Genomic DNA, 27909 nt, shown 5'->3' on the forward strand with positions numbered 1-27909 from the left:
TATATATATATATATATATATATATATACATATATATATATATATAAATATATATAATATAATCTAATATAAAAAAAACAACAACAAGCTAATAAACAAGTCACTAGTCGCGTATACATATGGCAGCAATAGCACAACAGCAATAATTAAACACTTGCATAGTTGTCCAAGGTCTTTGAAATGACAAGACACTCTTTCCCACTTAATATTTTTTGGTGGTACATTTAAGTGGTTTTCTTGTGCTTATTTGTGGGTGTGAACGAATGCGTGAATGATTCTGTGTTTATGTGTTGCTTTGGCTTTGCTGGAGAGGAGTAATTGTGACTGTATTGAGAGGTGCCAAAGGCAATCTGACCTGAGGGTGCAGGTGATAATGGTCATATCAGCAGAGCGTTTTCTTTGTAATAAGACACTGTATGAGAAGTCAAAGGTGAAAAATCACAGTTATATTGTTTGGAAAAGGAGGTTGCAAGTTTGTGTGTGTGTAGATTCAGCCTTGATGTTCGGTTGAGAATGTAGACCGTCTCTTGCCCTTATCTGACAGACTCCCCTTCCTCTAGAGCACACACCAGAAATACAAGTCTAACAAAACAGCACAAAACATTCAGAATGACCGGCAAGTGTCAGGGCTACGGTGTCCCCAGGAATCCGGCTCCGCCAGGGTCTGGCACCCAGCCGTCCGCAGCTGTCAGAGTCCTGTGCTGCAAAACGCCAGCACCAGATGAGCTTTGGTAACCTAACCTGGCCCAGGACGCTTTATGAGCCTGGGAACAATCCTGTGTTTTCTTTGAAATGCCTGACCCCCTGGGTGCTAGACACTAGTGTTATTCCAGTTCTACTCCAATGACTTTATTTTTTCTTTCCTCCTTTTTTCCCAACTGTGGCCAAAACATTATAGGAAGTGCATTATTATGTGTCTGCGGATCTTCTAATCCAATAAGAATGTTTGGAATGGTGTTCCTGTCTTTTTTCTCTTTCTCAGAGTTGCTTTAAGAGGTGTTTTGGTTGTGTTTCCAAAGGTCCGGCCTAATGACATTGATATGTGAGTGCACTGAAATGCAGTTTGATCACAGCGAGAGACAGAGGACTAAAACCTTTGAGTTTTTTCTTCACTGAAAGAATTTAGTCACAACAAAGACAGATCAAATGTAGTTAAGATAATCTAAAGATAGTCAGGGCTGCTGGATGCACTATTTGGACCTTTTAAAGAATGTGCTTATCTTACATATTTATTTGGAAATATAAGAGCATTGTGTTTCAGTGCATTTTTGTTTTTGCACATTGTCTCTTTTAAAAGTACGTAGTTTGGTAAATGTGTGTTCACTGTAACAATGAAGACAAGAGAGAGTGAAAACAAATTGTGTTGATTTATGTTGTACTTGACCCTTTAGAGCATTTGTTTCCTGCTTTTTACTCCTCCATAATGAAATATGTCCAAAAGTGAGATCTACTCCACCCTGTGATATCCATCATAGCAAACATGACAGTCTAAGGCCTTGTCTACACATTTTTCTGACTTTTTAAAACCCAAACTGTTTAAAAAGCTTCAAACCGCAGACAATAAATACCCAAAGCATAAAGTATACACAATATTTTATACACCGAATCAGAGTAGGATACTCATAATGTTATTTCAGGAGGTTTTTGTTGATACGTGTTTAAGTTAGTAAAATATTTGAATATGCTTCAGGGTTTTTGAAATATGTCTTTTATGCACACCAGTACACTTATTTGAATACAAATACATTTAAAACCGTAAATGTTTAAAATATCATTACAATTTAGTGTCACATGATCCTTCAGTCATTCAAATATGCTGATTTACTGCTAAATAAGCATTTCTTAACAATATTGAAAACAGTTGTGCTGTTTAATATTTTTGTCTGAACTGATGTTTTCAGGATTCTTTGATAAATATAAAGTTTAAAAGATCAGCATTTATTTGAAATAGAAATATTAAGTAACATCGTAAAAGCCTACTGTCACTGTTTCAATTGAAAACATCCTTACTGAATAAAAGTAAAAATTATATTCCAATAAAATAAAAAAAATGACCACAGACTTTACTGCGTTATAATGTATATGTACGACTATACTAAAACAGTGAAACTGACTAAAATGAATATGTCAGGGAAATATTGACGAAATGTAAGTTTATATTTACATTTATTTAATTAATTTATAAAATGATATTTTTGTAAAAAGATAAAAAAAACTATGACTGAAATTATGAAAACATCTTACCTGTTTACATGAATCACAGAAATGTCTTCTTTAGAAGTCTAAAATGTATGGAATGGAATTTACTTGAAGATGAGAGGCTAAAATGCAGACATATTCATGTAGATGAGGCCTAAGATCAAACATAAAAGACAGAACTCTTATCTGTATCTTCCCAGTTAAATCTGATATTAACATTGAGACAGGTGAGATTTTTATAATTTTCATTACCGTTTTCAAGGGAACTTGAATAATGTCGCTCTCTTTATTCCCACTGCCTGAACAGTGAGTGTGATTAGCTAATATAACAATTCGTTGGAGCTCTGAAACTAGCGACGGGTGACAAGACGTCTAATGTCTGACATTCTAAGGATCTCTGATTGGCACTTGATTAGGGTCTAATTCATGCCATTATCTCCTTCAGTAGAATTAGCTGGGTAGAAAATTGTGTGGTAAATCACAGGGGCTGGGAACAGGAGTGGCGGGGAGGAGCTGGGAAATAAGGCGTAGAGTTGGAATCAACACTTTCAGTTACCTAATCATAAAGTTGACTTTGGGCCCAACAGAATGGCATGGGACCACCAAGTGTTTGCCAACTCTTTTGGCACAAAGGCGTTCCTCTTAGTGCAGTTCATTTAGGACAATTTACAGAGTTCTTCTCCTTCTTTCTTTCCACCTCCAGAGTTTCTGTTCCTTACCCAGCTCACCCTAACCCACCCCGGCCTGCACTTAATGGCAGCCGCTCCCCCAGGCCTGAACTCCAAACCTCAACGGGGACGGAAAATAATTAGGGAGGGAAAATTGTGCCTGACACCATTTCTGAAAAGCAGGGTATTGTAATGAAAGCAGAGCAAGGATCTTTGTGTCAGAGGGAAAAATTGAAAGGAAAAGAGTCGGAGAGAGAAAGACTTTGCGAGAAAGGCCTTTGGGGGGTTAGCGAGGCATTACTGTCTCGCCGCAGCGCTTGTGGGAAAAGGTTGAAACTCATGCATGTGCCCAACAGGTATCTGACTTTTCTCCAGGCACCGTCTGCACTTTTGCAGGAGGACTGATAGGATATTGAGGTTGCAAGGATCTGAGAGAAGCTCCTACACACTGTACAGAATAGGTTTTTTTGCTGAAAATATCTTTCAAATTTAATCGTTTCATTCATTATAGACCATTTTATTGTAACTACAATAACATCTAATTTTAATCAATGGAAAATAATTAAAAAATCTAAATCATCAATCGAAAATATATAAAAAAAAATTAATTCAGTTTACTAGTATAAATAACATCTTGCTGTGTTTTTCTCTTTTTTTCTGTCTTAAATTGATTAATTGTCATCATGATGCAAATTTTTCATTTCGTCTTTATAATTGTTGACAAAATCAATGCAGAACACCTTCAAAATGAATAACTCAAATGGCGCTGAGTCACACATCCTACAGTCACACGCCTTGAGCGGATCGATGCAACATTAGTAGAGAAGACTAGGAATGGCCGTGGTGGACAATACCAGATGCTATGCTGCATAGTCGGGGAGCGGAAAAATGACAGATCTGCCATTGAAAGGTCCAGCGGGGGCATCTTGGCTTTTGAAGAGGAGTGAAATATTACACTGGGCGGCATAGTTGCAGGATTACTATAGGCTGAAAGTGCTGTTTTTAGAGCCTTGGCAGCTGTCTTGAAAGCACAGGAAGCCAGGGATTGCAAATTTCTTTAATAGCCAAGTGCTCAGTGTTTAGACTTTAGGGGGACTGCATGGATATGCTCTTGGTTGGTTTAATTTGATGACCCCTGTTGTGATGTCACAGTTTGCATAATGAGCCACAAAGCAGTTGATGGCAACTTGTAGAAGCTCTTAAAAATGTCTTGGACTGTGCTCACCGAATATTAATTGACATAAAGCAGACAAATACAGAAACAAATGTGTTGCTTAAGTGTATCGGTAAGACCATTAATTGTTAGTATTGCGCCAAAAAGACGCAAATAGCACACTATATCTCTTAACGACACATTCTCTGCTCAAAGGTGACAATAAACACCACACTTAGCTAATGACGATCAGAGGCTGCCCTTGTAAGTTCGCTAGCGTCGCAATCAGCTGGGAATTCTTCTTAAATCCTCCCCAGATTAGAAAATAAATTGACACCCCGGCTCGCATCTGGGTCACGCTTCTGCTGCGGCTCGGCTGAGACCTGCTTTCGGTGTTGTTAATTCATTTGTCATGAACAGAAATCATCGGAGTCACCAAGGAACGATTGGGAACAGTAAGTCCTGCATTCAGAGCCCTACACAAATTCCCCCGGTTAGACAGCCACGGTTATTGATTCCCGCAAAGAATTACATTGTTTTGTGCCACACGTTGTTGTATCTGACTAGAAAGTCAAGGAATCGGCTGACTGGACATGATTGCGCCTGGGATCCAGGCCCGGGCCCCTGGGCTCATTACCTGGGCTGGGTGGGAGAATAGGCTCTCGGCTCTGCTTTCTCATCTCGAAAGCCATTTTTATCGGAATTCATCTCTAAATATACCTGCTGTGGGTGAGGTGGGGGGTTAGTGAGATTACGGTATTGAGCCGGCAGACGATTTCAGTTTTAGCGCCCAAAGCGATTTCAGATTGCCTGTCTTTAGAGATGTATGAAAGGCGGTGCATTTTGATACCTTCGCTTAGCAGTGAATCGGGGAGCATGGGCTGCCACTCACACTGACGCTGGCGTCACCTGATATGGCATCTGCGGCACCCAGCACACTGAACTCGTCTCCAAACAAATGGAGCAAAATTAAACCTGAGCTACTATGATGCAAGGCCACAGAAATCAGCTGAAGCCTCTCAATGCATCTAATGGGATTTGCTGTCACCATGAGCTGAACTCCCAGATTACTTCTGAAAATCATTACTTGCGTCGAACAACAATGCAATCAGTTTAATATCCTCGGGAAGTCACGTAGGCTGGTGCCAAACAGACGTTTGGTTGCGACGCATTAGAGAGCCAGAGATATGTTGCTCTGAAGCTCTTGTATTGCGGATATTTTCTAATCGAGAACTCGCTTCAGACCTTGCAGTCCAGCAGCCTCTCGCCTAGAATATTGATGAGAGTCTGAAAACACCCCTAATGTGAGTGTCGGTGTGCATGAGGGTGATAGATAATCCCATGCAGGCGAACAAAAGACAAGAGTCCAGGGATTTGAGCCCAGTGAGAAGAAAATGATGAAGAGGAGGAGGAGGATTCAGCAGCAGCTGGTGCAGGCTCCAAGGCACCTGAAGACATCTCTCACCCGACCTGGCTCTCTTCTCTCATGGGGAGAGTTCATCTAGCACCAGCTGGAGGTGATCGGAAGATACGTAAAGAACTAAATCTGCACTCTCACACAACAATGTTCAATCTACCAGGGTAGCATGAAATGTAACATCAAACAAAACAAAACAAAAAAACAAAACAAAATATAATTGAAACATATTTATAATCTAATATAAAATTCTTTAAACTTTTCCATCACTGTTATTTCCAAAATTGGCATAATTTTATTGTGCTTCTCATATTAAAACAGCTAGGGCAAAGCAAAGTTGTCATATCCTACTGTGTTTTGTATTTTATTTTATTTTTTATTATAATGAAATATTATAATTTAATATAACTGTTTTCTATTTGAATACATTTTAAAATGTAATTTATTTCTCTAATGTCAAAGCTGAATTTTCAGCAGTCATTACTCCAGGCTTCAGTGTCACATGATCCTTCAGAAATCATTCTCATATTCTGATTTGGTGCACAAGAAACATCAGATGCACACACAGACATAGGCATAGGTTTTTAGTCTGAAGTCATCCCTGTCTATATTCAGTACATACATCATCTAAATCTTCCATGCCTATAAGCCATTTTACAGTGCTCCCTACAGAGTTGCTGATTTTACCATGCAACATGCATTTTTGCATTGTTGAAATTGGTGTGTCTGCGTTAACCCTAATGGTCTCTAGAAATCCTTGTCAGTGATAAACACAAAATAAGCAAAAGAAAAAAAAAGTAAAAACACTTTTTTTAGGCTGATTTGAGCATAGATGAAAGCTATCAGGCCAGTATGGTACATGCTTGGCATAGGATTGTGAGGATACAGAATAAATCAGCATTTGTGATGTTTTTCTGACCAGCCTGAGACATGCAGAGGGCAGTGATACGAGAGCTGCATACGCATCAAATAATCAGATATAGGATAGAAGGCTTCACAAAAGCTCAAACACATATGATGTTGTTCACCAGCAGCATCAGGTCAAATAATAATGGGCTTTGACAGGCTGTGAAGAGGTAAGGAAATCTTGATTTTGATCATGTGCCAATTGACTTGTATCTCCTGATCTCCATCTGCTCCTTGGCCTCCAGCTCCAGATTTTGCTCAACAGCTATGTACAAATAGGAGCCATGGAAGATCAGGATTTGAACTCTGACATTATTTGAGGGAGATATTATGCTAGTGCTCACCTCTAGGTGATGGTTAGTCTATGTGTATGTTGGGTTTTGTTTTTTGGAATGCATGTTACTTGATGTTATGATGTACAAAGGTGTATTAGTGTACCATATTTCTAGGCTGGGAAATTTCCATAAACATGATCAAGCAAGAGTTAGAGATTACAGATTTATAACCCGTTATCTAAAATAATATTATTATGTTATATATGAAAATGAAATACTGTTCATTTAAATTAACCTCGTCAGTGGGTTGCTTGAGGACTAGGATCAGTCAGCATGTGGGATGAACGGTAACATCATGAGCTTTGCTTTTAACTGCCCTTAATGAAAAACAAGCATTTTGCAGAGTGTTATTAATTATTGCTTTTGAGTAAACACATCTTCATGCGCTTCTACAAACAGACTGACAGTACTGAGGGTTTATTTCCTGCGTAAATGCTTCCCTCCTGCTGAAGCCCAAACATTCACACATGCATGTTGATTACCTATTCAACATACTACAAGAATTTATTGCCTTTTAACTGCTGCAGTCTGCAATAACATGCTCCACTTCCTGTAACACTCATCTCTCAAAGGCTGTGGTGTGCTTGACCAAGCGTATTCACGAGGGGTGTGATTCACAGCCAACTGACTTTTAATGCTAACGCATAAGAGGTGTAATAATGTACTTTACATGCAGCAAAATATGCTGTTTTTACGGTAATGCTGTTTGCTGAGCTAGAAGCTTTATGCCTGTTGGACTCTGTTTACAGTGGCCTGCTGTATTGTAGACACTGGTTTAGAAAGTGTTCAAAATTATACAATAGTTGGTTATGGTCCGCGAATTTGATTAGCTGAAAGTGCTGATATATAGCAGTGAAACTTTGATTGTCAAGCCTGTGAATTAAGTATCGTCAATGATTGTTTATGTAGGTTACATTGTAACACCAGTAGGTGGCGCCAAGAGACTTTTTGAGCAAGTCAATTAGTCATTAGTCTCAGCCTCAGATGTCACGCCCATGGACTGTTGGCTAAACGTCTGATGCATATGGGACACAAAAGTGGAAACACTTCAGGAGTGTCAAAGTCGTCATCGGATTGGTTGAATTCTACAGGATTTCCGTGAGACGTGTGTGTCGCGTTCTTTAACGTTCTGTCTGGAAACAAATATGCCGTGAAGCCAAACCCCCTCACGAAAGAAGAAAACCGTAGTGTTTTCAACTGTGACGACGAGCGCTTTTCATGATCAGCTAAACACTGGAGTTTCAAAAGTATGCGAAATATTTAAAGTTCGCAGCATATAATCTTTCAAATACGTCCGAGAGTTTTAAACACTGGTCTGTTATTGGGGTGACATTTCCACGCCCCAAAATGTGATGCTGAACGAAACGAACTGTGATTGGTTGTTTGACATGTCAGTCAAACGGCCTCATGGCCAATGGTCAGTCAAACGGCCTCATGGCCTTGGCCAATGAAACCTGCCATGGATTCCAGACTTTCAGCCGTCAGTCTGAAGGTCTGACTATGCGAGACTAATTAGTCATTCACTGCACTGTTTCGTTCAAAGCACTAATTAATTCATGAAGAAAACACGTGTCATTGAATTCTTCACTGAACCGATTTATTTAAAAATGATGATTCATTAAAGGGGTCGTTAGGTTAAAATTTCTCAATGATAGTGTAAAAAAAACACCGTTTTACCCTTTTTACCCTGCTGTATCCTTTCTAGCCACAACCCCCAAACAATGACTCTCTTTATTATATTCACAAAAATTGAATTGTTCAAAATGCTGATTCATTCAGGAATCAAACACAAATGCTGTTTGTTGCTGGGACACATGACAGCCAGTACAGTTTTGGCATCCTTTGGGACTATTTTCATTGACAGAACAGAAGTACTGTAAGCAATTTCTAAAATGTATGTTTCTCAATATTAACTGATCGATATTAGCTGATTTCTCAGCAACTGTACTGTATGTATTAAAGAAACATACAATCTTCACATAGCAGCAAGATGTAAAGAACTACACCTACACAACTCTGTCAACATGTTCATTGCGTTCTCATGGCGTTTGATGCGGTAATTGTCAGGCTGTCTGAGCAACCGATTCTCTCATCTCAAGCTCCGTCACTGTCTTCATCTTTTCGAACTGAGTGCTTTCTCAAAAGCCTTTGGAATCTGTATCTGTCGGCTTGCTGTCGTTCAGACCATTAAAGATGATTGATCATGGTGGAAAAATCTTCCCTCCAGCTGGTGTCTCCTAAAGAAAATTGTGACGAAAAAACCTATGTAGTTTTAGTCAACTTAGGTGGAGTTTCTGACAAGGAACAAGAACAAGGAAAATGGGGCTTTGTTTTTTTTTTTTTTGCCAAAGCTGTTCACACTCATTTACAATGTCATTGCACAATGAATGAGTGAGTGGATCAGGTTGATCATGAAATTTAGCTCGAGCTCATCCTCTCTTCTGTAACAGCGGGCTGTCTGTCATCTTTATTGCCTCTCATCTGCTTGTGTCATTAGCGTACTGAGACTGATCTCCTTTATGACATGCTGTTCATCTCTGTGCAAACCAGATCAGTGGCAGCAGCTAAAACATACATTTAGGTCACATGTATCACGACCTGTTAGCTTGGGCGTTCATTCAATCACAGGGTGTGAAGCAGGAAAGATTTGTCTTCACTTGTTCAAAGTCAACATCAACACCTTTTTGAATGCATTTAATGTCAATAATGTGACATTTTGGTGTGAAATATTATTTAAGTAGATGTTTATGCAGAAAATAGTTTGTTCTTATCCTGAATATGTGACAGATCCCAAGTGGTTAACATTTTTGTTATTTTGTCATATGATTTGAAATGCATATGATTTGACATATTAATGTCCATACTACCTGGAAAGTTATGTGCCAAAATTACTTAAATCCCCTCCCCCCAAACCTAAGTATCAGATATATATATAACTATAAAATGTAGGACAGGGCTAGATTTGATTGGGTCGTGAAAGATAGACTGTGCTATAATTGGTTAAAGTGTTTCTCCAACCTCATCCTTGGTTACATTAGCAGAACAGATAATACATTTCAGATAATCAGAAAAAGTTATTACATTTTGATTATAAAAGATTTTTTTTCCTTAACAATGACATGTGTACATAGTGTAAATGGGGTCAGTTTTCATGTTCTCTTTATAATGATCTTCTTGATAGTAGAATACAGGAGCTCTGCATCTGTTCATGTATTTCTGCTTACATGTTCTGCAGGTTTATTTATTTTTCTTATGACTGTACCTTTATGATATTTCTCTGTGATTGATAATGGGTCATGGGCTTTTAGAGGGAGGGAAACCATTTGGATTTCTATTTCTCTGCCTACTCATGTAAGCTGTACCATCAGTCAAAGGCGTCCTGGGTTTACCCATGTGAAATTAATACACCGGGAGGTGGGGACAACCAAGGGAGAGCAAAACAATACAACAAACAAAAGCCATTCATTTTATACAAATCAACAGTGGTCAGGGATATGAAGTGGTTTAGTACTTTTTTAGTATCAGTAGATCAAGGGTCATGTCTCCTCCTTCCACAATGGCTCGTTTATTTTGTTGATGCCTATATGAATTCAGTCCTGTTTTAAAACATTAGCTTGAAAAAATAGCTCAGCACAGAATTGAAATCATCATTTCTTCATTGTGTTCCAAACCTGAATGCCTTTGTCTTTTGTGGAGCACAAAAGGAGAATCTTTTAGGAATATAATGTTTTTTCCCTGTTGGGCATAGACAGACCTTGTCACATGCTATGAACTGTTGTTATGCATGACAGTTCTACCTTTGTGGTTTTGGAACAACATGATGGTGAATTAATGGCAGCATTTTTATTTCAGCTGGAAAAAAAAACTTTAATATTGCAACAAATATTTCTGTTGTCACATCAGTGTTGTTTCTCTCTTTCAGTGGATGGCTGCATACACAGAGCCGCGGGTCATCTCCTGTATGAAGAGTGTCACGCGTTAAATGGCTGTGAAACTGGAAAAGCCAAGATCACCTGCGGCTATGACCTCCCCGCTAAATGTAAGTATCAGCATGTTGCCCTTATTTTTTATGTTATTATGTTGGATGAAATGAAGACCACTATAGGCAAAAACCCAGGGAACAGCAGCGCTCACAAGCCCCCCTCATCGGATATCTTTCCTTGTAGTTTTGTTAAACAATAAGCATGATTCTAGAGAAAAGTTAATTACCAGTGTAATGAGTGAGTCTTACCATTGCTTCAACTTTGTGATGTTCCTGCGGCAGAGCACCCGTTGTTTGCAGCGACGCAGTTCGAGCGTGTATGTGTGATTAATGGAGTGGTATTATTAGTGCGCTGATTATCATGATGACTTGCTGTGGTGTGCTTGGCTGGCTGAAGGGGGCCATCTGTACTCCAACAAAGACATTAAGGGAACTATTAGTTTGTAATTTGATTGATATTTCATCCTTGATTTATTCCATTAGCTTATGGCATTCTCTGACTCATGTGAGTGATGATGCGCGTCACGCTGGTAGCGGCTGGAAGACTTCGTTGCTTCGAGCCGGCGTCGCGGGATTTAGAATGCGAGAGGGTGACTTGTGTCTTGCCATCCGCCTGCTGTGGTGAAGATGTGCTTAAAACATTAACAGACTCTAATCTATGGGCTTCTCCTGAGGTGGTCTGATGTAGATAAACAAGGTCATTGCTCTACTAAACCCCATTAGACAGTGATTTGCAGGTCTTAGCTGGTTTAGGATGGTTTGACTGGTCTCCCAGCCTCGTCAAACTTGTATTCAGGCAGCTATGTGGATAGTCAGTTGGTTTAGTTGGTCAACCAGCTGGGTAGTGCTCTTACATGATGTAGTTTGCTGGTCTTAGTCAAGTTACTTTGTCTAGTGCTTTTAAATGACATGGTTTGCCGGTTCTAGTTGATTTAGTTGGTCTCGCAGCCTGGTTTACCTTGTTTAGATGGTCAGCCAGCTGGTTTTCCAGCCTTAGTAGCTGACTAGTACCCAAAACCTGTCTAAAACTAGCAAAACAAACAAATCTAGCAAGCTAAGCCATGATAGGAGACCAAGAAACCTCTTAAGGGTTATATTCTTGCATTCTTTTGTCGCTGCTGCTTTTTAAAAATAGTTTTTCCATGTGAACATGCACCAGTCTAATTTCTTTAACCATTACAACTTGTAAAATTGGTTTACTTTTACAGTATGTTCAATTCCTTTTTGCTTTTAGCTTTCTTAAAACTGTACAATCAAACCTAAACTTTTTTTTTTTTAAGTATCCTATTTAGGGATACACAACAAATATCGGCACGATATTAATGCGCATCTCGTCAGTAGAGCTGGTTCTGTAATCAGCGGTAAATCTCTACATGTGTGTGCTTTCATGTGGAGCAGCATTTACTACACAGAGCCGTTGTTCATTGACAGCTGCAAAAAACCACGATCATATTTTGCACGTTTTGCACCGCTTGTCAGTGAACAACGGCTCTGTGTAGGAAATGTTGCTCCATGTGAAAGCATGCATGTGTAGAGATTTACCACTGATTACAGAACCGACTTTACTGATGAGATGCGCGTTAAATATCGTGCCGATATTTATTGTGCATCCCTAATCCTATTTGGTATTTGATTTTCCTGTCGTTGAAATCCGGAGCAGCTCAAATATCTTGCAAACATTGTTACATGTTTTGTGTTCTGCTACCTGTCTTTTCTAACAAGAAGCTGATATTGACTAAATGAGAAGCTCTGTGGCTTTCTCGACTGTCCTTGATTTAATGTTATGTCACTTCTGAGCTGAAACAATTGAATTGGATGTAACAGCATCCAGCAACCTTGAAGCAATCTTTCAGACAGTGATGCCTGAGCTAAAGCTTTTTATAGGCTTATCGAATCCTCTATGGCTGGATGATGTGATTCATTAGTGGAAAGGCAGAATCTCGGCGAGAGGAACATACTGTATGTCTCCTCTTCAACCCTTAGGAGATTCATCAGCCCTAAAAACATCAAAAGAGTAAGCTGCATTTTGTCTCTTTCTGCATCAGCATCATGTCACTTCATTATTTCTCTGTCAAAGCCGACATCTACTGGAAGTCTTCCTGCTTTCCCTCGATTCTCCCTTCCTCCCTCCCTCCCTCCCCTCACTCTCTCTCTCTGTATACTCTAGCCATCGTTTGGTTTTCTTGTGTTGAGCATTTACTCTTCTGTGACTAATTTCCACCCACACACCCATTTTGAGACTGTCTGTGTTTTTATTTTATTTATTTTCTTTTTATCATGTCAGAATATGTTGTTGAGTGCCTTCATTCAATAATTGCAGAAAGTCTATTTCACTGCTTTGTTTGTAGTTTATAGAAATCATGCTTTACAAATAAGCCACGCTATGTCGCCAAGTGAAGTTGTTACGAGATTAGCATAATTAATTGTATGCTAGTGGTACTTAGCTGGTTTTGCTCCAGGACAAAGATTTTATATTAGACGTCAAGTGGTGACCCAACACAGTACCAAACTTGTTTAGTGCTCAAAAGAAACAAAAATGTCCCTAGAATCAATTGAGCCATTTTTTAAATACCAGAACAGGCCCAGCAAAAATTTACTAAATTGACTAGGCTACATTTTTATTAAATTATTAGAAGAAATCATTAGAAGAAACTCTGGGCTCAGTATTTTATTAATATTAAATTACATCTACAGTTGCAGTGAAATACTGATGTTTAGCTTTTGATGTCAACAGTAAAAGATATTAGAAACATTTTCTCCTCCCATAATAGTTAAGGAGTCTATTTATAAGTTGACGTGATTATTTTATATTTGCATTTACCAGAGTTTTTTTTTTACCCTGTTGTTTGCAATCATTTCAGAATAGACCTGTGATCCATTTTTGGGTAGCGACGACATCGACTTTTTTTGATGAAAGTCAGTCACTCTAAATGTGTCAAACCAGAACCCAAAACAGAAAATAACAATGACCATTACCTATTAGGGTTGAAAATCTTTAGGTTCCTCATGATTTGATACTGTTTTGATTCAGTGAGCCTGAATCTGATTGTAAAATGATTCTTGATGCTTCTCAGGTTTTTAGCAACAGTGATTACGGTATGTCTTTGACTTTCTGTAGTGTTGCACACCATAGTTGTATTCGTAATATTTTATCTCATGAATCATTTCAAGAAACCGATTTAAGAATAGTTTCATGAAAAATTTGAGGATCATTAATAATTCGAGAGAATCGCAATGCATTGGTGAATCGATTCTTCTAATCCCTATGCTTCAGATGAGTTGACTAATGCATTCAAGTCTTGAAAAACAGCTTTGTTATGGCATGATCTTCACGGTAGCAGAGGAAGGAGGCTCACCACTCACCACAAACAACACGGCATAGACAAAACAGGCTGGGACAGTTGCCATGGTTATACTTGCAACTTGCATCACATTATAATGCATGTTTATCATCTCTGAGGCTCGTTCTGATTGGACAAACAAGCTCTCTTAGCATCACTAACTTGTATGTTTGCGTATTTTTATGTCTGCTGCACCACAGAGACATCCAGGGAGAGCAGGATGCAAATGGCACAGATGGTCCTTTTACCTTTTATATCTTGGCATAGTCAAATATTTCCAGCATGGGCTTTTTATGCTTCCATAATTTGCCAGAACACAAGCGCCTTTTCACTCCAATCTGCTCTCCGAAAGTGTTTCCCTCTCTTTTTGGTAGAGAGGCAGAGAGAGGGAGCTCTTCTACCTCGACCTTTTCTGGAGTCTTACCTGCGGGCTTCTCTCTTCCCTCTGGAATTGAGGAGAACAGAGATTTTACAGTGTGCAAGGCCACTTTATCTCGCTCTTTCTCTTTTCTTTGCTTCCTTCCTGCATTCCTTCCTCTAGTTTCAGTTGACCTGAGACTGCCTCATAGACTGAGGCGCTAAAGTCTCTGGTGATGTCGAGCAGATGCCACAGAAAGAAATTCATCCTAGTTTATTAGCATCTTTTTGCTATTATTTTTGCTCTTGCATAAACAAGCATGTAGCCCATGACAGGTCTCACCAATAAGTTATATATTTCTTTTATTCTGCTGGCCTGGAGAATTGTTAATTATTACTTTTACTGACAACATTTTTACAGGTCCCCACTTGCTCATCATGCCTGTATTTGTTTGATCAAAAATACGGAAAAAACCCTGTTATTTTGTGAAATATTATTGCAATTTAAAATAACAGTTTCTATTTTAATATACTTTAAAATATAATTTACTTCTGTGATCAAATCTGAATTTTCAGCATCATTACTCCGGTCTTCAGTGTCACATGATCCTTCAGAAATCATTGTAATATGCTGATTTATTATCAATTTTGGAAACAGTTGTGCTGCTTCATGTTTTTTGGAACCTGTGATACTTTTTTGTATCTTTTGTACTTTCATGTGACACTGAAGACTGGAGTAATGATGCTGAAAATTCAGATTTGATCACAGAAGTAAATTATATTTTAAAGTATATTAAAACAGAAAACCATATATATATATATATATATATATATATATATATATATATATATATATATATATATATATATATATATATATATATATATATATATGTATATATATATATATATATATATATACACCATATATACACCATATATACACCATATATACCAACAATATTACAGTTTTTTTATGTTTTTTTGATATATTTAAAGCATTTGAAATGTTATATATATATATATATATTAGTAAGTAGTAGTAGTCCTTTTAAATGGGCTATACATAATTTAAATCTATATAAAAATCTATATTAAATATATTGTATTTAAAAAAAAAAAAAAAATCAGATAAAATGAAATACAATGAAAATAACACTTTTTAAGGTTCCTTTTGTCTGTTTATCTTATTTCATGAATAAATTCAATTTGGAACGCTGAGTAGAAGGCCATTGTCCCCATCCCAGATGGTGAAAAGATAACAGATTTAATTACATATCTGTTTATCCTCAGCATGTTTTTTTTATACCTGTTTGTATCTCAAAGGCTTTCATTGTTGATTAAAAGAAAAATTGGACAAATAAATGGCAGGATTTGTGTGGTCAGGAAGGAGCTGATGGCTCTGGAAGGGGAATTCAGTTAAAGTTGTACCTAGTGAGCTAAACTCCTCCACTCATCAAATGCTCATTCCTCAAAGGCATCGGCGCTGGCCTGCGTCCCTGCTACAATCTGTCAAGGTCACCGGATGGCAAATTATATTGCCTTAGCTAATGTCGAAATTAAACGCAAAAGAGAGGGGAGGAAAAACAAATCCTAAGGGATAAAATGCTTCCTTGTGTTTGGACAGAGACTCTGAGCGCCAAGAAGAAACAACCCACTATCAGCCTCAGGAAAGTGCTTGTAAGTAATGAGCTAAAACCCTGGCTCTTTTTCTCATAGGCATACTTTACTTGAAGCCGATGGGACATGACATCTAAAAAAGTGCCCTTTTGGATTGCTGTTCCCATCATTTGATTCTCTCTTGCCAAAGACAAGAAAATTGGGTGCTATTAGTGATCAGCAGACCTCTTTTTTCTCTTTTTTTTTCATGCATTCTTGCTTTTTTTGGCATAGATAGAACCAAGACTTGTGTATCTCAGAGGCAAATGGGACACTTGTAGGATCAGGCTGTCACATGTGGCACACATTACTGAAGACTGGCCTTGGGATTATTAATAAATGACAGTAATTATTCTCCCACCATAGCGGAAAAAGGCACTAAATAAAACTGCATGTGTTACCTCAATCTGACAATGAAGCCAGTGATTTATTTAGGACAATAGCCTTTTCTGAGGGTTAGTCACATTCAGTAAATCATTTCTTACTAAAGGGTGCATGCTTGAAAATTTGTATTATTTAGTAACTTACTGTAATGTGTAATATTCAGAGGCCAGCTGTATGATAAAGCATGTGGAATTTGTTATGAAATAAATTTTGTTTTTCTTAAAGGAATATTCTGAGTTTAGGTCAAGTTAAACTTAATCGACAGCATTATTCCAGATTACCACTATTTATTTATTTATTTACCAAGAATGTGAAGTTTCATGATAATTTCTTTAGGGTTTTGTAACTGTTATAGAATATGCATTATTTGAGCTGTTTAATCATGATGTTACAGTTGTTTTAGTATTTTAGTGTTCATGGAATTTTCTTATAAGTTGTAAAATTGAATATAACAGAAAACGTTGTTTTTTTCATATATATATATATATATATATATATATATATATATATATATATATATATATATATATAATATTTGTTGTATATATAAATGTTGTAACATTGTACATTTGTGAAAAATGACTGTCCATTCCACAAAACATGTATTTAACCCGAAATATTCCTTTAAAAGTTGAACACAGGGTCAAGGTTTATAAAGTGCTTTTTATGGAGTGCATGTTTATTGTCTAGAGTTTCTGCATAAATTTCCGTTTTAACAAAATCCTTCTGTATTTTTATATTAATCATATCCCTCAAACAACCCTTTGTCTCTCGACACATTAAAAAAAGGACAAAGATCATTTGCAAAAATATCAAATATTAATGCAACGGTTGATGGTGCTTGAATATCACTTCAAAACACTTTGGCAATGTGGTCATAAATACTCTGGCTAATCAACAGACGGAAACATTAGATTTAGCGCTGTTATGAATTATTGAACCATCACAGAACAGCAGATCCATTTTTGTGTTTGCAGATGTGTTTTTCCCCCCTCCCCGTATTCATTTTCAAGAAAACAAAGCACAGTTTGGTTTGTTTGTGTAGCTGTAGCGAGAGTTCAGTGTTTGACCAAGGACACATCTCTGACTTCGATGTATCAGCTATCATTAAGCCACACACACTCATGTTTCTGTAGGAGCACTGCAGTTTACTTTCTTACATCAAATCTTCTTTTTTTCCTTTCAAAAGGTATTCACTCAGTGTTCAAGGTAAAATCTGATTATTTACTAGTGAGCAACTTGCACATTTCAATATATGCCCGTTTATAATGCTTTTCTGCATCACATCTGCTATGATCAATTAGAAATATATATACATAATATCACTTTAAAATGAATGCACGCTGCCTAGTGCTCTCTATTTAACACAGCAGGGTGGATTTCAGCAGCCCAAAATGTTGTGGGCTACTTGAAGGAATGGAGGAGGAAACTGATTTTATCCTCCTCCTCTTCTCTTTCTTCTAGTATCTTCTTCGTCTGTACTCCTCAAACCCAGCAGGGTCTCATCTTTATTAATGCGCTTCTACGTAAACAAAACTGTGCAGTATTTAGCATCAGCTGTCACTGTGGAGCCCCAGCACATTAATTGTTAAAGCTGAAGAGGACTGCCTGGGAAAAGTTAACGTCCCTGAGGAACGTTTAAGACAGAAAAGGATGGAGGAGAACGGAGGAGGAAGAGAGGGGCTCTCGCTTGCCGATCTCGTCTGAAATCACCCACTCTCGCTTTGCTTTTTGTTTTTCTCCCTGAGGCAGCCACAGACTGACAGTTCAAAATCCTTTCAATGTCATTTATTGTTCTGTTTGGCTTTTATTCTCATTTTTTTTGTATTTATACCACATAATATAAATACAACACCATTGTTTAAAGCAGATGAGCATTGAACAGTGTGTTGAACATTTGATTAATCAAGGAAATCGTTTTTTCAATCAAATCTTTTGGCATTCTTGTATCTTCTTAGATTTTTTATTGTGTTTATTTCTAATAAATACCGTAGACTCTCCTGATTCCAGCAATTGCAGGACTGTGGGGGGCCCCATTTAATGCATTTGGGGAGTCAGAGGGGGCAAAAGACGTCCCTGCAGATGTTGTGTTTCAAAACACCCTGCTATTAGTGCGTGTCAGAGGCACAGCGTGATAGATGGACAGAAATGATTTAAGTGAGTGGTGACCAAGGCTAAAACAAGCCTCAGAGTTCGAGTGAGGAACCCAGCCTGTTTGGTCTGTCTCAACTTTGACCACAAACACGCAGGGGTCGCCGGCTCGACGATTAGCTCTTGCCGTTTCAGACAGGCTGCTCATGGAGGGAGTGTTTTATTATCGAGTCGTTCAAAAGAGCGCTGAATGCCTTTGAAATTAATGCAGTGAAAGTTTTATAGCTTTCAGCATCTTATCTGAGTGCAAACTTGAAAGAAATAAAAACTAAAAATAGATTGGGTGGTGGTAAGCTATGCCAATTTTTACAAGGCAAGGAGAAATGAGAGAAGACGGATAAGAGAGGTAAAACTAATACTCGTAGTTTTAGGATGTCTGCTATTAATTGAAATCATAAGAAATCATCTAGAACATAGGGAATTCGAAATATAACAACTTGCCTTGTGTTATGTATAGCTCTGTTATGGCAAGAGGTAAGTTGAGTCAGTGGGAAAACTGTATGTGTAAGATGATAACTATAACACTTTTCTAATTTGCATTTGTAATTCTTTATACGATGACCAGCTATGGAATATATATTTGTGTAACAACAATGTTACATAATGTACGTTTTTTTTTTCTGTGTCAGCACAGACTGAGGAAGGTCTTAATCAAGAGCAGGACCGGTGTGTGAGTAATGTCATGTTCATGGGCTCAGTTCAACAAGTTAATGGATAATTATCTAAAATATGGGCGGTCATGACTGAGCTGGTTGTTCTTTCTCCATGATGAACTCATGAATTTCTCTCTCTCTCTCTTCTCTTCCCTCTCTTTCACCATATGTAAGCAATCTAACATACATGATTCATGCTTTTTATTTTTGTATTTTTGTATTTTTTTTATTTATTCTAATCAGACTCCCAGTCTCTATGTATGAAGTCTCTTTCTGTTGGTAAAATAACTACCTTCTTAGTTTGCTGTCTTCAACACCAATTAACATTTTACTAACTCACTGCATACAAAATTAGATAATTACTGCAGAAAGTTAAATTGCGTTGGATCAGGCGCACTGCGGCGTTTATTAGCCAGTTTTGAAGGTCGTCTCGTCATCATCTCCATCAGCGTCAAACCCTCACCCTGAGCCAGATGCCAGGACTCTGATATTTACAGTAAACACACCTGGAGCAATAATACTAATCATTAGCACATGTCTTAGCGAGTGTGATGAATTCGGGTGGGTTAGCGATGAGAAATCATTCGTATGCCCCGTTTCATCCAAGGACCGCCTGTTCGCCTCTCTTTACCCTGCAAATGAAAATTAATTACACCAAAGTACCCGCTATTGATAAGTGACACATAGTTCATTTAGATTAAATTATCCCTCCGAATCATTATCGGTTCACTGGGTTGTGTTTGTCACCCGGAGCTCCAACCTGTCATCTGATTGGACTCCTCTGACGCTCCTGCAAAAATGATTGTCCACTTTAATTTGGTTATTGGTGGTCTGCCTACGGCTCTCTCCTTTTATCAATGTGTTACTCTGCCCTTTTTCAACGCCCTTTTAGCACATGTCATTTCAGTTTGGACCTAAACTTTCTGCATTGACCCTCTCTAAGCATCGTTATTTACTTCTAAGTGTATGTTAGTGTATTTTATGTGGATAAAGTTTGCATATGAGCTCTATTGAAAGAAGAAGAAGAAAAAAAAAACATTAGAGGAAATTCCTTCATGTTGGATGTTAGAATTCAGAGAGCTGTTTCTCAATTTGTTTAAGTGGCCCACGGTGCTATGTGTGATCTTCCTGAATCAGAATTTCTCACTTCACGCTTTAGTCAGAGTTTCGCCTCAGGTCCTTTTTTTCTCAGCTACTCATGGTTTAGAATTATTTGATAGCTCAGCACTGAATAGGTGCTCTAATATGATATATTTTCATTATGCAACTGTGGAAAATGCTTTGTTGCTGGCAAATGTAAAAGAATATTCCACGGCTATTTCTTAACTGATAAGTCTGAAACGTTTGTGTTGTAGTCTTGATGTTATTACAATATTTTTTTTTTTCTCAAAAAGCTGCAGGCATTTTAGACAATGTTCCATTGGGTAATTTTCATGATACAAATTATCCACTTAAAAAGAGAGCAAAGAAATTAAGGTACATGTTTCTCCTTTCATATCCTGAATTAAATTAAAATGAGATGTTTTTTAAAATTTACGATTTAAATTAAAATGAGACAGTTTAAGTACTCTTGTGTTTTCAGGCGACTTTATGAAATGGTGATGTTGGTCCCCCATAATTCAGCAATCACTTGCAGAGCAGAAAAGGACATGTTGGCTCTGGAAACAGCAAGTGGGCACATCGTAAATGTCACCTACACATAGTTGTTTCGAACTTTAGTGGAAAACCAGAGTCTTGCAGGTCGTCATATCCTGTTGTTAGCACCAGGGTTGTGTGCCATTCAGAACTGAATTGAACATCCTTTTTAAATTCCAGTTCAGTTCCTAAATTTGAATTGAGGTGAAAAATGGGAGTGCTGAATTTCAATTCAAATTTGAATTCGGATAAATTCAACTTAAATTCAATTTATAAAAAATGTGATTTTTAAGTAGAAATGTTATCAAGACCATTTTTGAATGTTGGTTTGACCAAAGTCTTATTTGAAAGTTTTTAAAATGAATGAAAAAATTTAAAGCTTTGTAGGCTTGATGGATTTGATGGATGGATGAATCACCTGTAGCAGAAGATTTCCTGTCAATGTAAAAACGCGAACACGTGCACACAGCAGTTTTGTTGATCATTAAAATACTTGATATTGTCATTATGGATATAAGTTTTAATAGATCTTTAAAGAAATATAATAATGTGCTCAAACCATCTGCTGTTTCAAGAGAGACAATTTACTTCAGTTCTCACGTGCTAATCAAAAGCTACTCTATTGCCTTATTGAACCTAATTACTGAGCAGTCACCAAAACCATCAGAACGTTCTGTTAATTGGAAGCTGTAGTTTTTTAGACTTCTCTTCTTCCCTCCCCCTCTTCTTTCACCGCCACTTCAGAATATTTGTGTTTCTTTTGTTGGCTAGACCTGTCAGTCGTACCGATGCCTCCGGGGTTTGGTATAATTTGGTAATTTTGCCTAAATGGTTATACAGTGATTATGTGGCATCAGCTGCAGGCCTGTCAGAGAGATGTTCAGCGCTCATCCATCATTGCAAACATGCTGCTTGGGAAAAAAAGGTACTCTGATAGACTGGAATGGAGGAGGGAAAATGCAACGGAGGGCAGGTTGGGTTTGGGGCGTAATAGGGTATCTGTGAGTGTCTAAGGGTCCCAGCTTGGGCAGCAGAGAGGCACTGGTGCTTTTTAATAACAGGGATGTATCAGTGTTGAAAGGGATTCTGGGAAGGTCAGCTTTCAAAAGAGAAATGCAGAGAGGGCGGTGGACTAATGCGGGTCTGTCTGTTCTGCCCACATGCTCGCACAGGGCTAGATCTGTCCATTTACCCATCCTCCATTGCTCTTTGCACCATCATCACTCCATCCTTTTTCCATCTCTTATCTGTCTCTCCCTGGTTGGGGAGTCTAGGTTCTGTTGAGAATGTGCAGGTCATAATTTCACTGAAAGCTCACTTTTTCTCCTCAGAAATTTAATTTAAGACATTTCGTCCGTACGGAAACGGGTTTACAACTGTCCAGAAATCATCTTCATGACTTTGTCAGCGGAAGTGACATTTTGGTATTGATTTAAGTCTAATATCTCGCATTTGTCAAACGGTGTTTACAGTGTTGTGCAGTCCTTCATTAAGCAGCCCGCCGCCATAAAAATAAGCAGCCGTTGCGCATACCATGAGCCCCCGTGTTTAATAAAAACAGACACAGGAGAGTGAGTGCGAACGTATTCCTGCAGCTTACCAGAGCCAAAAGCAGTGCTGCCAATGCAGTCAATAATTAGGAGACAGATGGGCAAACTGGAAGCAGCCAAGTAATGGAAATCACAGAGGCAGCGTTGGGTCCGTTACTGTACCGCTTTAGCATCTTCCTTTTATGTTGCATGTCTACAGAAACACAGAAGAAAAAGCACCTGGATATGATGTTCCTCAAGCTTAGTGCCTTTGTTTACCTCTCCGCGAAGATTTAGCAGCAGAGCTAATTAAGATTAGCGAGTAGGCAAGTCCTGTTGCGCCATTTTCCTGCTAATTATGTCTGAACACAGGCTGCTAAATAGATTCTCCTCAGTCCTTGATGTTCCTTTCGCTAAATTGCAGTCGGTACTTGCGTTACTTCCGCTCATTATGTTTTAAGGCTTAGGCTGAATGCTCTATGCCTGAGTGTTTGGGTATTTCCCTCTCGCTCCTCTCGCTCATGAAATTCTCAGCTTGACGCCGCGAACGTAGCATTAGCGGCGGGGGCGGTTTTATTTGACGGCTCGGCCGAGGAGAGATGTCAAGGGTCGAAGCTGAGCTGCGTTCGATGCTGCTTCGAGCAGCCGTTTCGTTTGACCTCGACGGAATCCCACAGTGCCATTTTCTGGTTTTTAATGTTGTGGATTTAGCTCAGCACTTGCTCCTTTAAATGCCATTAACCCGCTAATAAAAGTGCATACAGCTGTCCATAAAGCCTAATGGGCGAACCAAGGCATACACTGAGCCCTTTGTGTGTGCATTCAGGAGGGAAAACCTTCACAAAATCTCAGAAATGAGACTTAATAAAACAGAAAGTAAATAAATACTCTGTCAAAACCCATAAATGAACGGGTATCTATGAAATAGTCTGCCCTCTATTCGGAATTGTAGTAAGTGATGCATTTGAACTCGCGCTCATACAACACTTGCTCTGAAGGCGTTGCATTTATGTTCGACTTGCAAAAAATGTGGGTTAATGTCTATATATTTTTCTGTGTTGCATATTAAAGGCTGCAAAATGCAAATAATGCAAACCGTGCCTGTGAAATGCAAATAACATCCTGCTGACCCTGAAACGGCTTACCTGAAAAAACATTAAAAACCCCCTGCAGAATGGTAGCACATTAAAAGCTTAGAGAGCCCATTTATCCATTTACACTATTAGTCTGGCTGTGTAATTCACTCCTTCAGTGAATGGTTTGTTCATTTTCCATCAAAACTTTCACCCTATTTTCGTTTTTATGTATATAAACTACCATCCAAAGTTTGAGGTCGGTAATTTTTTTATTTGTTTATTTTTTAAAGAAATCAATACTTTTATTTCACAAGGATGCATTAAATTAATCAAAAGTTACAGTAAAGAGATTTATAATGTTATTTCAAATGCATGCTGTTCATTTGAACTTTCTGTTCATCATAGAATCCTGAAATAAATACATCACAGTTTCCATGAAAATATTAGTTAGCACAACTGTTTTCAGTATTATTAATAACAAATGTTTCTTAAGCAAGAATAAATAAAATTAATATATTAAAAGTTATTTTAAATTGTATACACTTTCTCTATATTACATTTTTATTGGTTTTGATTGAATAAATGCAGCCTCAGTAAGCATAAGACACTTCTTTCAAAAACAAAAAATCCTATATTTTAATTCTACTATATTACACAAACACACATGAACACACATATGTATGTTTTTCCATTTATACGTTAGCTTTGTCAACCAATATTGATATTTTGGTTCATATAGAGAAATTAAATTTAAACATTTCTAATATCACCTAAAAATAACTGAGATATTTTGTCCATCCCTAGTTTTAAGTATTCTCATTAGCTAAGATCAACAATATCAGGATTTTTAGAGCTGGAGTTCCTGGAAAACCTGAGCCATTGGTGAAAAACGATGAGAGTTGGCACTTTTATGGTGATCACCTTGAGCCGTTGTTTTGGGATGGAGACCAGTGTGGATAATAGATCCTCTGGGAGTCTCGAGTGGCTGAGTGGATTTATGAATTAGAGTCGGACCTGTGCTAGAAATCAATAGCCCTCCTCTTCTGCAGACCTCTATCATGAATAATGCCATGTAGTTTACACAAATTGACGGACTTATAGAAAAATACGGAGCCTGGTCTGAACAGGGACATTAAGTATGGAGCTAGTTGGAGTTATGTCCTGTCATGAGGTCCTCCTTCCTGTTACCCTCAACCCTCAGCGCACAAATCAATAAAAGAGGAACTGCCCTTTACTCCCCTAGATGACTTTTATCTGTTTGTACTCGATTGTGTCAGAAAATGCTTTTTAGTTAAAAGTAACTGAGCTTTTTCTTTTTTTCAGAGAAAAAGGAAGTGAACTACTATTAAAATTGCATTCTAATTTAAAATACATCAATACATTTTGCAGTGGTGGTTTTGATCTGTCATATTTGCTATTAGTTACACAAGCAAATAATGTAAGAAAAGGGTCTAGTGAAAGCTGACATGCAAAATGAAAAACAAAACAGTTACTCAAGACACAGTGGAGTCTGGACAGCAAATGGAGTCGCTGTTGTCGGTGACACGTTCTTGCACAGGAAGGAGAGAGAAGAAAGTAGAAGGAGGAACGGATCTGATTCTCCCACCTGCAGCCTAATTATTGACCCAACTAGGATTGTATTTTCAATTGTCTCAATTATGATGGCACTGGTATTCCTCTGCTCTGTGGTGTCCCAGCCTGCATAATTCATGCGCAACACCCCGGACTCCACTCAGCACTGGGGAAAATGAGGAGAATGTCAATACTGCAGGGTGGGGGTGGTGGGGAGGCAAATTCAACTCACAGTGGCCTCTGAACAAGAGAGAGAGTAAGACAAAGTGGAGAAGACAGATTTGTGTTGTGTGCCTGTCAGATACTCAGTTCCTTCTGCCATGCAGTTTTAAAAAAAAAAAAGCCCTTTAACAGACTTTGCTCCACTAAAATGTAATATGACAAACACAGCAACCCAGGGTTCCCACAGTCATATCATCTATCTATCTATCTATCTATCTATCTATCTATCTATCTATCTATCTATCTATCTATCTATCTATCTATCTATCTAATCCTGAAAACTTCTTTTTGAGTGTAGTCATTATAAATGGGATTTTCAAAATCCTTATCCAATCATCACAAATGTCTGGTAAAGTCTGTTCCATATAAACCTGAGTTTTTGTTCTAAGTTGCCATGACCATGACAAGCAAGGGGACGTTTCGTTGATCAATTGGTTTCCATTTCCACAGCGACGTGTTAGATAGCCCTTCCCACTTTCCATCCCATTGGTCCAAATCCCTCCACATAAACCTCATTACTGTACAGTCTCTTCTAACTGGCTGTGAATTTCTCACATTGCACAACAATTTGTTTAAAGTGTGGGCAGAAGTTACTTAATGCTGACAAATCATAGCGTTGGTAAGACGTTATGCATTTTTCCTTTGCTCTGAGTTGCTTGTCACAATTATTGTAGCTACAGCACAAAATATTTAGCTGTTTTTCCTATCACTTCTCCATCTCAAGTAGCTTCCATTTTGTTTCCAGAATGTACAATAGACAGAAAGACGCCGCAAGACACTTATTGTCACTCAGTGCCTGCAGACCCCTGTAGCACACTGAGTGTCCCTTCACATGTCACCGCGGTTCATGTTTACAGTTATCTGATCTCAGATCCAATTGTCACCTCAGACCCCCGAATCAATAGTGTTAAATTAACAATGAGCACCAGCTGCCTGAGCTGAGATTTTCTCCAGGCTCCCCCCCAGGAGGGACAGCGCCATCCGTGGGTCGACCCAACTACCTGCGGGTGGCTCAACGGAGGGAATTCAAGTGAGAGAATGGGAAAGTTGTGTTTGGGAGGAAGGATGTGAGAGCAGGTGTTCATTAGAAGATTTGAAGATGAAAGTCAGGAAAGCTTTCTGTGACCGGCTGTAATGCTGTTGTAGTGGAGGTTTTCTGAGCGGAACAGAACGCTACATCTGTAAAATGCTTCATTAGCGAGCACCGCTGCTGCAGGCGCGTTGTTTACTGGTGATCTAGCAGAGAGCGAAAGAGAGGGAGCGCTGGCTATGATCAAAGCAGAGAGGTGTACCTGTGTGCTAAGCCTCATTTTAGCAAGGGATGATGGACCCTAATGATGGTAAAAGGACGAACCGGGGTGGATGCCTGATACACTTGTGCACACACACTCGTAAAGAATAAACCTTCCAGCAGAAGTGAAGTAGATTCAGTATGCTTTTGTTTTGAACCATGTTTTGTTTTTGTATCATTATGTACAGATTTTAGTATCATGCAATGATACATTTTCCAAAAATATACTGTGTGTTTTTCACAGGTCTAACCAGCAAAAAACTTACAGGAAACAAACAAGCATGTCCAGCTGATACAAGAGTATAAATGTACAGTGTGTTCCTTATGACTCTTAATCATGATGTCTGATTGAAATCTGCTTAGATAAAAGATAGGAACAGAAAGGTCAATTAAAGGGTTCGCTCACCCAAAAATGAAAATTAGCCTGTGTTTTACTTACCCTCAAGCCTTCTTTCAGATGAATCCGATTGGAGTTATAGTAAAAAATGGTCCTGGCTCTTCTAAGCTTTATCATTGTATTGGGCGGGTGTTTCTGTTTAACAGTCCAAAACACATTAAATAAAGTGCGTGCATCCATAATAAAACGTGCCTCACATGACTCCGTGGTGTGAATGAAGACGTTCTGTAGCGAATCCATGCGTTTTTGTCAGAAAAATATCCATATTTCAAATGTAATAAACACTTTTCTATCCCTTCCGTTACCTGTCATACGTAGAAGCCGTTCCGGCGGATGACGTAAGACGTCGGCATTGTGTGAGAGAGAACAAAACAAAATGCTGGTCATGAATTAGAAGCACAAAATGAGCATTTGTAAAGAAAAATGTCTGAGGATTTCGATATAAGCCCAGAGGAGACTGGTTTTCCGTTGCTAAAGTAAGGAAACTTTGCTTTTCTTAAACTTGTGAGACTAGCATATCTCAGAGGCATGCGCACGACGCATACGTCCTACGTCATTCACTGGAACACTTCCACATACGGCAGTCAGCAGAAGGAGAAAAGTGTTTATTACGTTTGAAATATGGATGTTTTTCTTACAAAAACTCATGGATTCATACAGGAGACCCTTATTCATGCCCTGAGTCGTGTGAGGCACGTTTTATTATGGATGTGCATGCTTTATTTAACGTGTTTTGGACTGTTAAACAGAAACACCCGACCACTACAATGATAAAGCTTAGAAAAGCCAGGACGATTTTTAATATAACTCCAATTGGATTTGTCTGAAAGAAGAAAGTCATATACACCTAGGATGGTTTGAGGGTGAGTAAAAACACAGGCTAATTTTAGAAAAAATGTTTTTTTTTGGGTGAACTAACCCTTTAAAGGGGATATTCAAATGCAACCCATTCTACTTGTGTAATTCTTGAATTGACAGAGGA

The 27909-nt window shown here is 38.3% G+C and overlaps 1 protein-coding gene across 4 annotated transcripts in view; it reads left to right on the plus strand.

Annotated features, from left to right (window-relative positions):
- macrod2 (mono-ADP ribosylhydrolase 2) overlaps positions 1-27909 on the plus strand; it is a 502194-nt gene that overhangs the window by 175379 nt on the left and 298906 nt on the right. For all 4 annotated transcript variants that reach the window (XM_042737284.1, XM_042737282.1, XM_042737283.1 and 1 more), the window contains exon 5: positions 10601-10717. In XM_042737284.1, the coding sequence (XP_042593218.1) occupies positions 10601-10717 (117 nt within the window). The remainder of the gene's footprint in view (positions 1-10600; positions 10718-27909) is intronic.

This window comes from Cyprinus carpio, chromosome B13 (genome assembly GCF_018340385.1).
Source record: "Cyprinus carpio isolate SPL01 chromosome B13, ASM1834038v1, whole genome shotgun sequence".
Taxonomy (NCBI): Eukaryota; Metazoa; Chordata; class Actinopteri; order Cypriniformes; family Cyprinidae; genus Cyprinus; species Cyprinus carpio.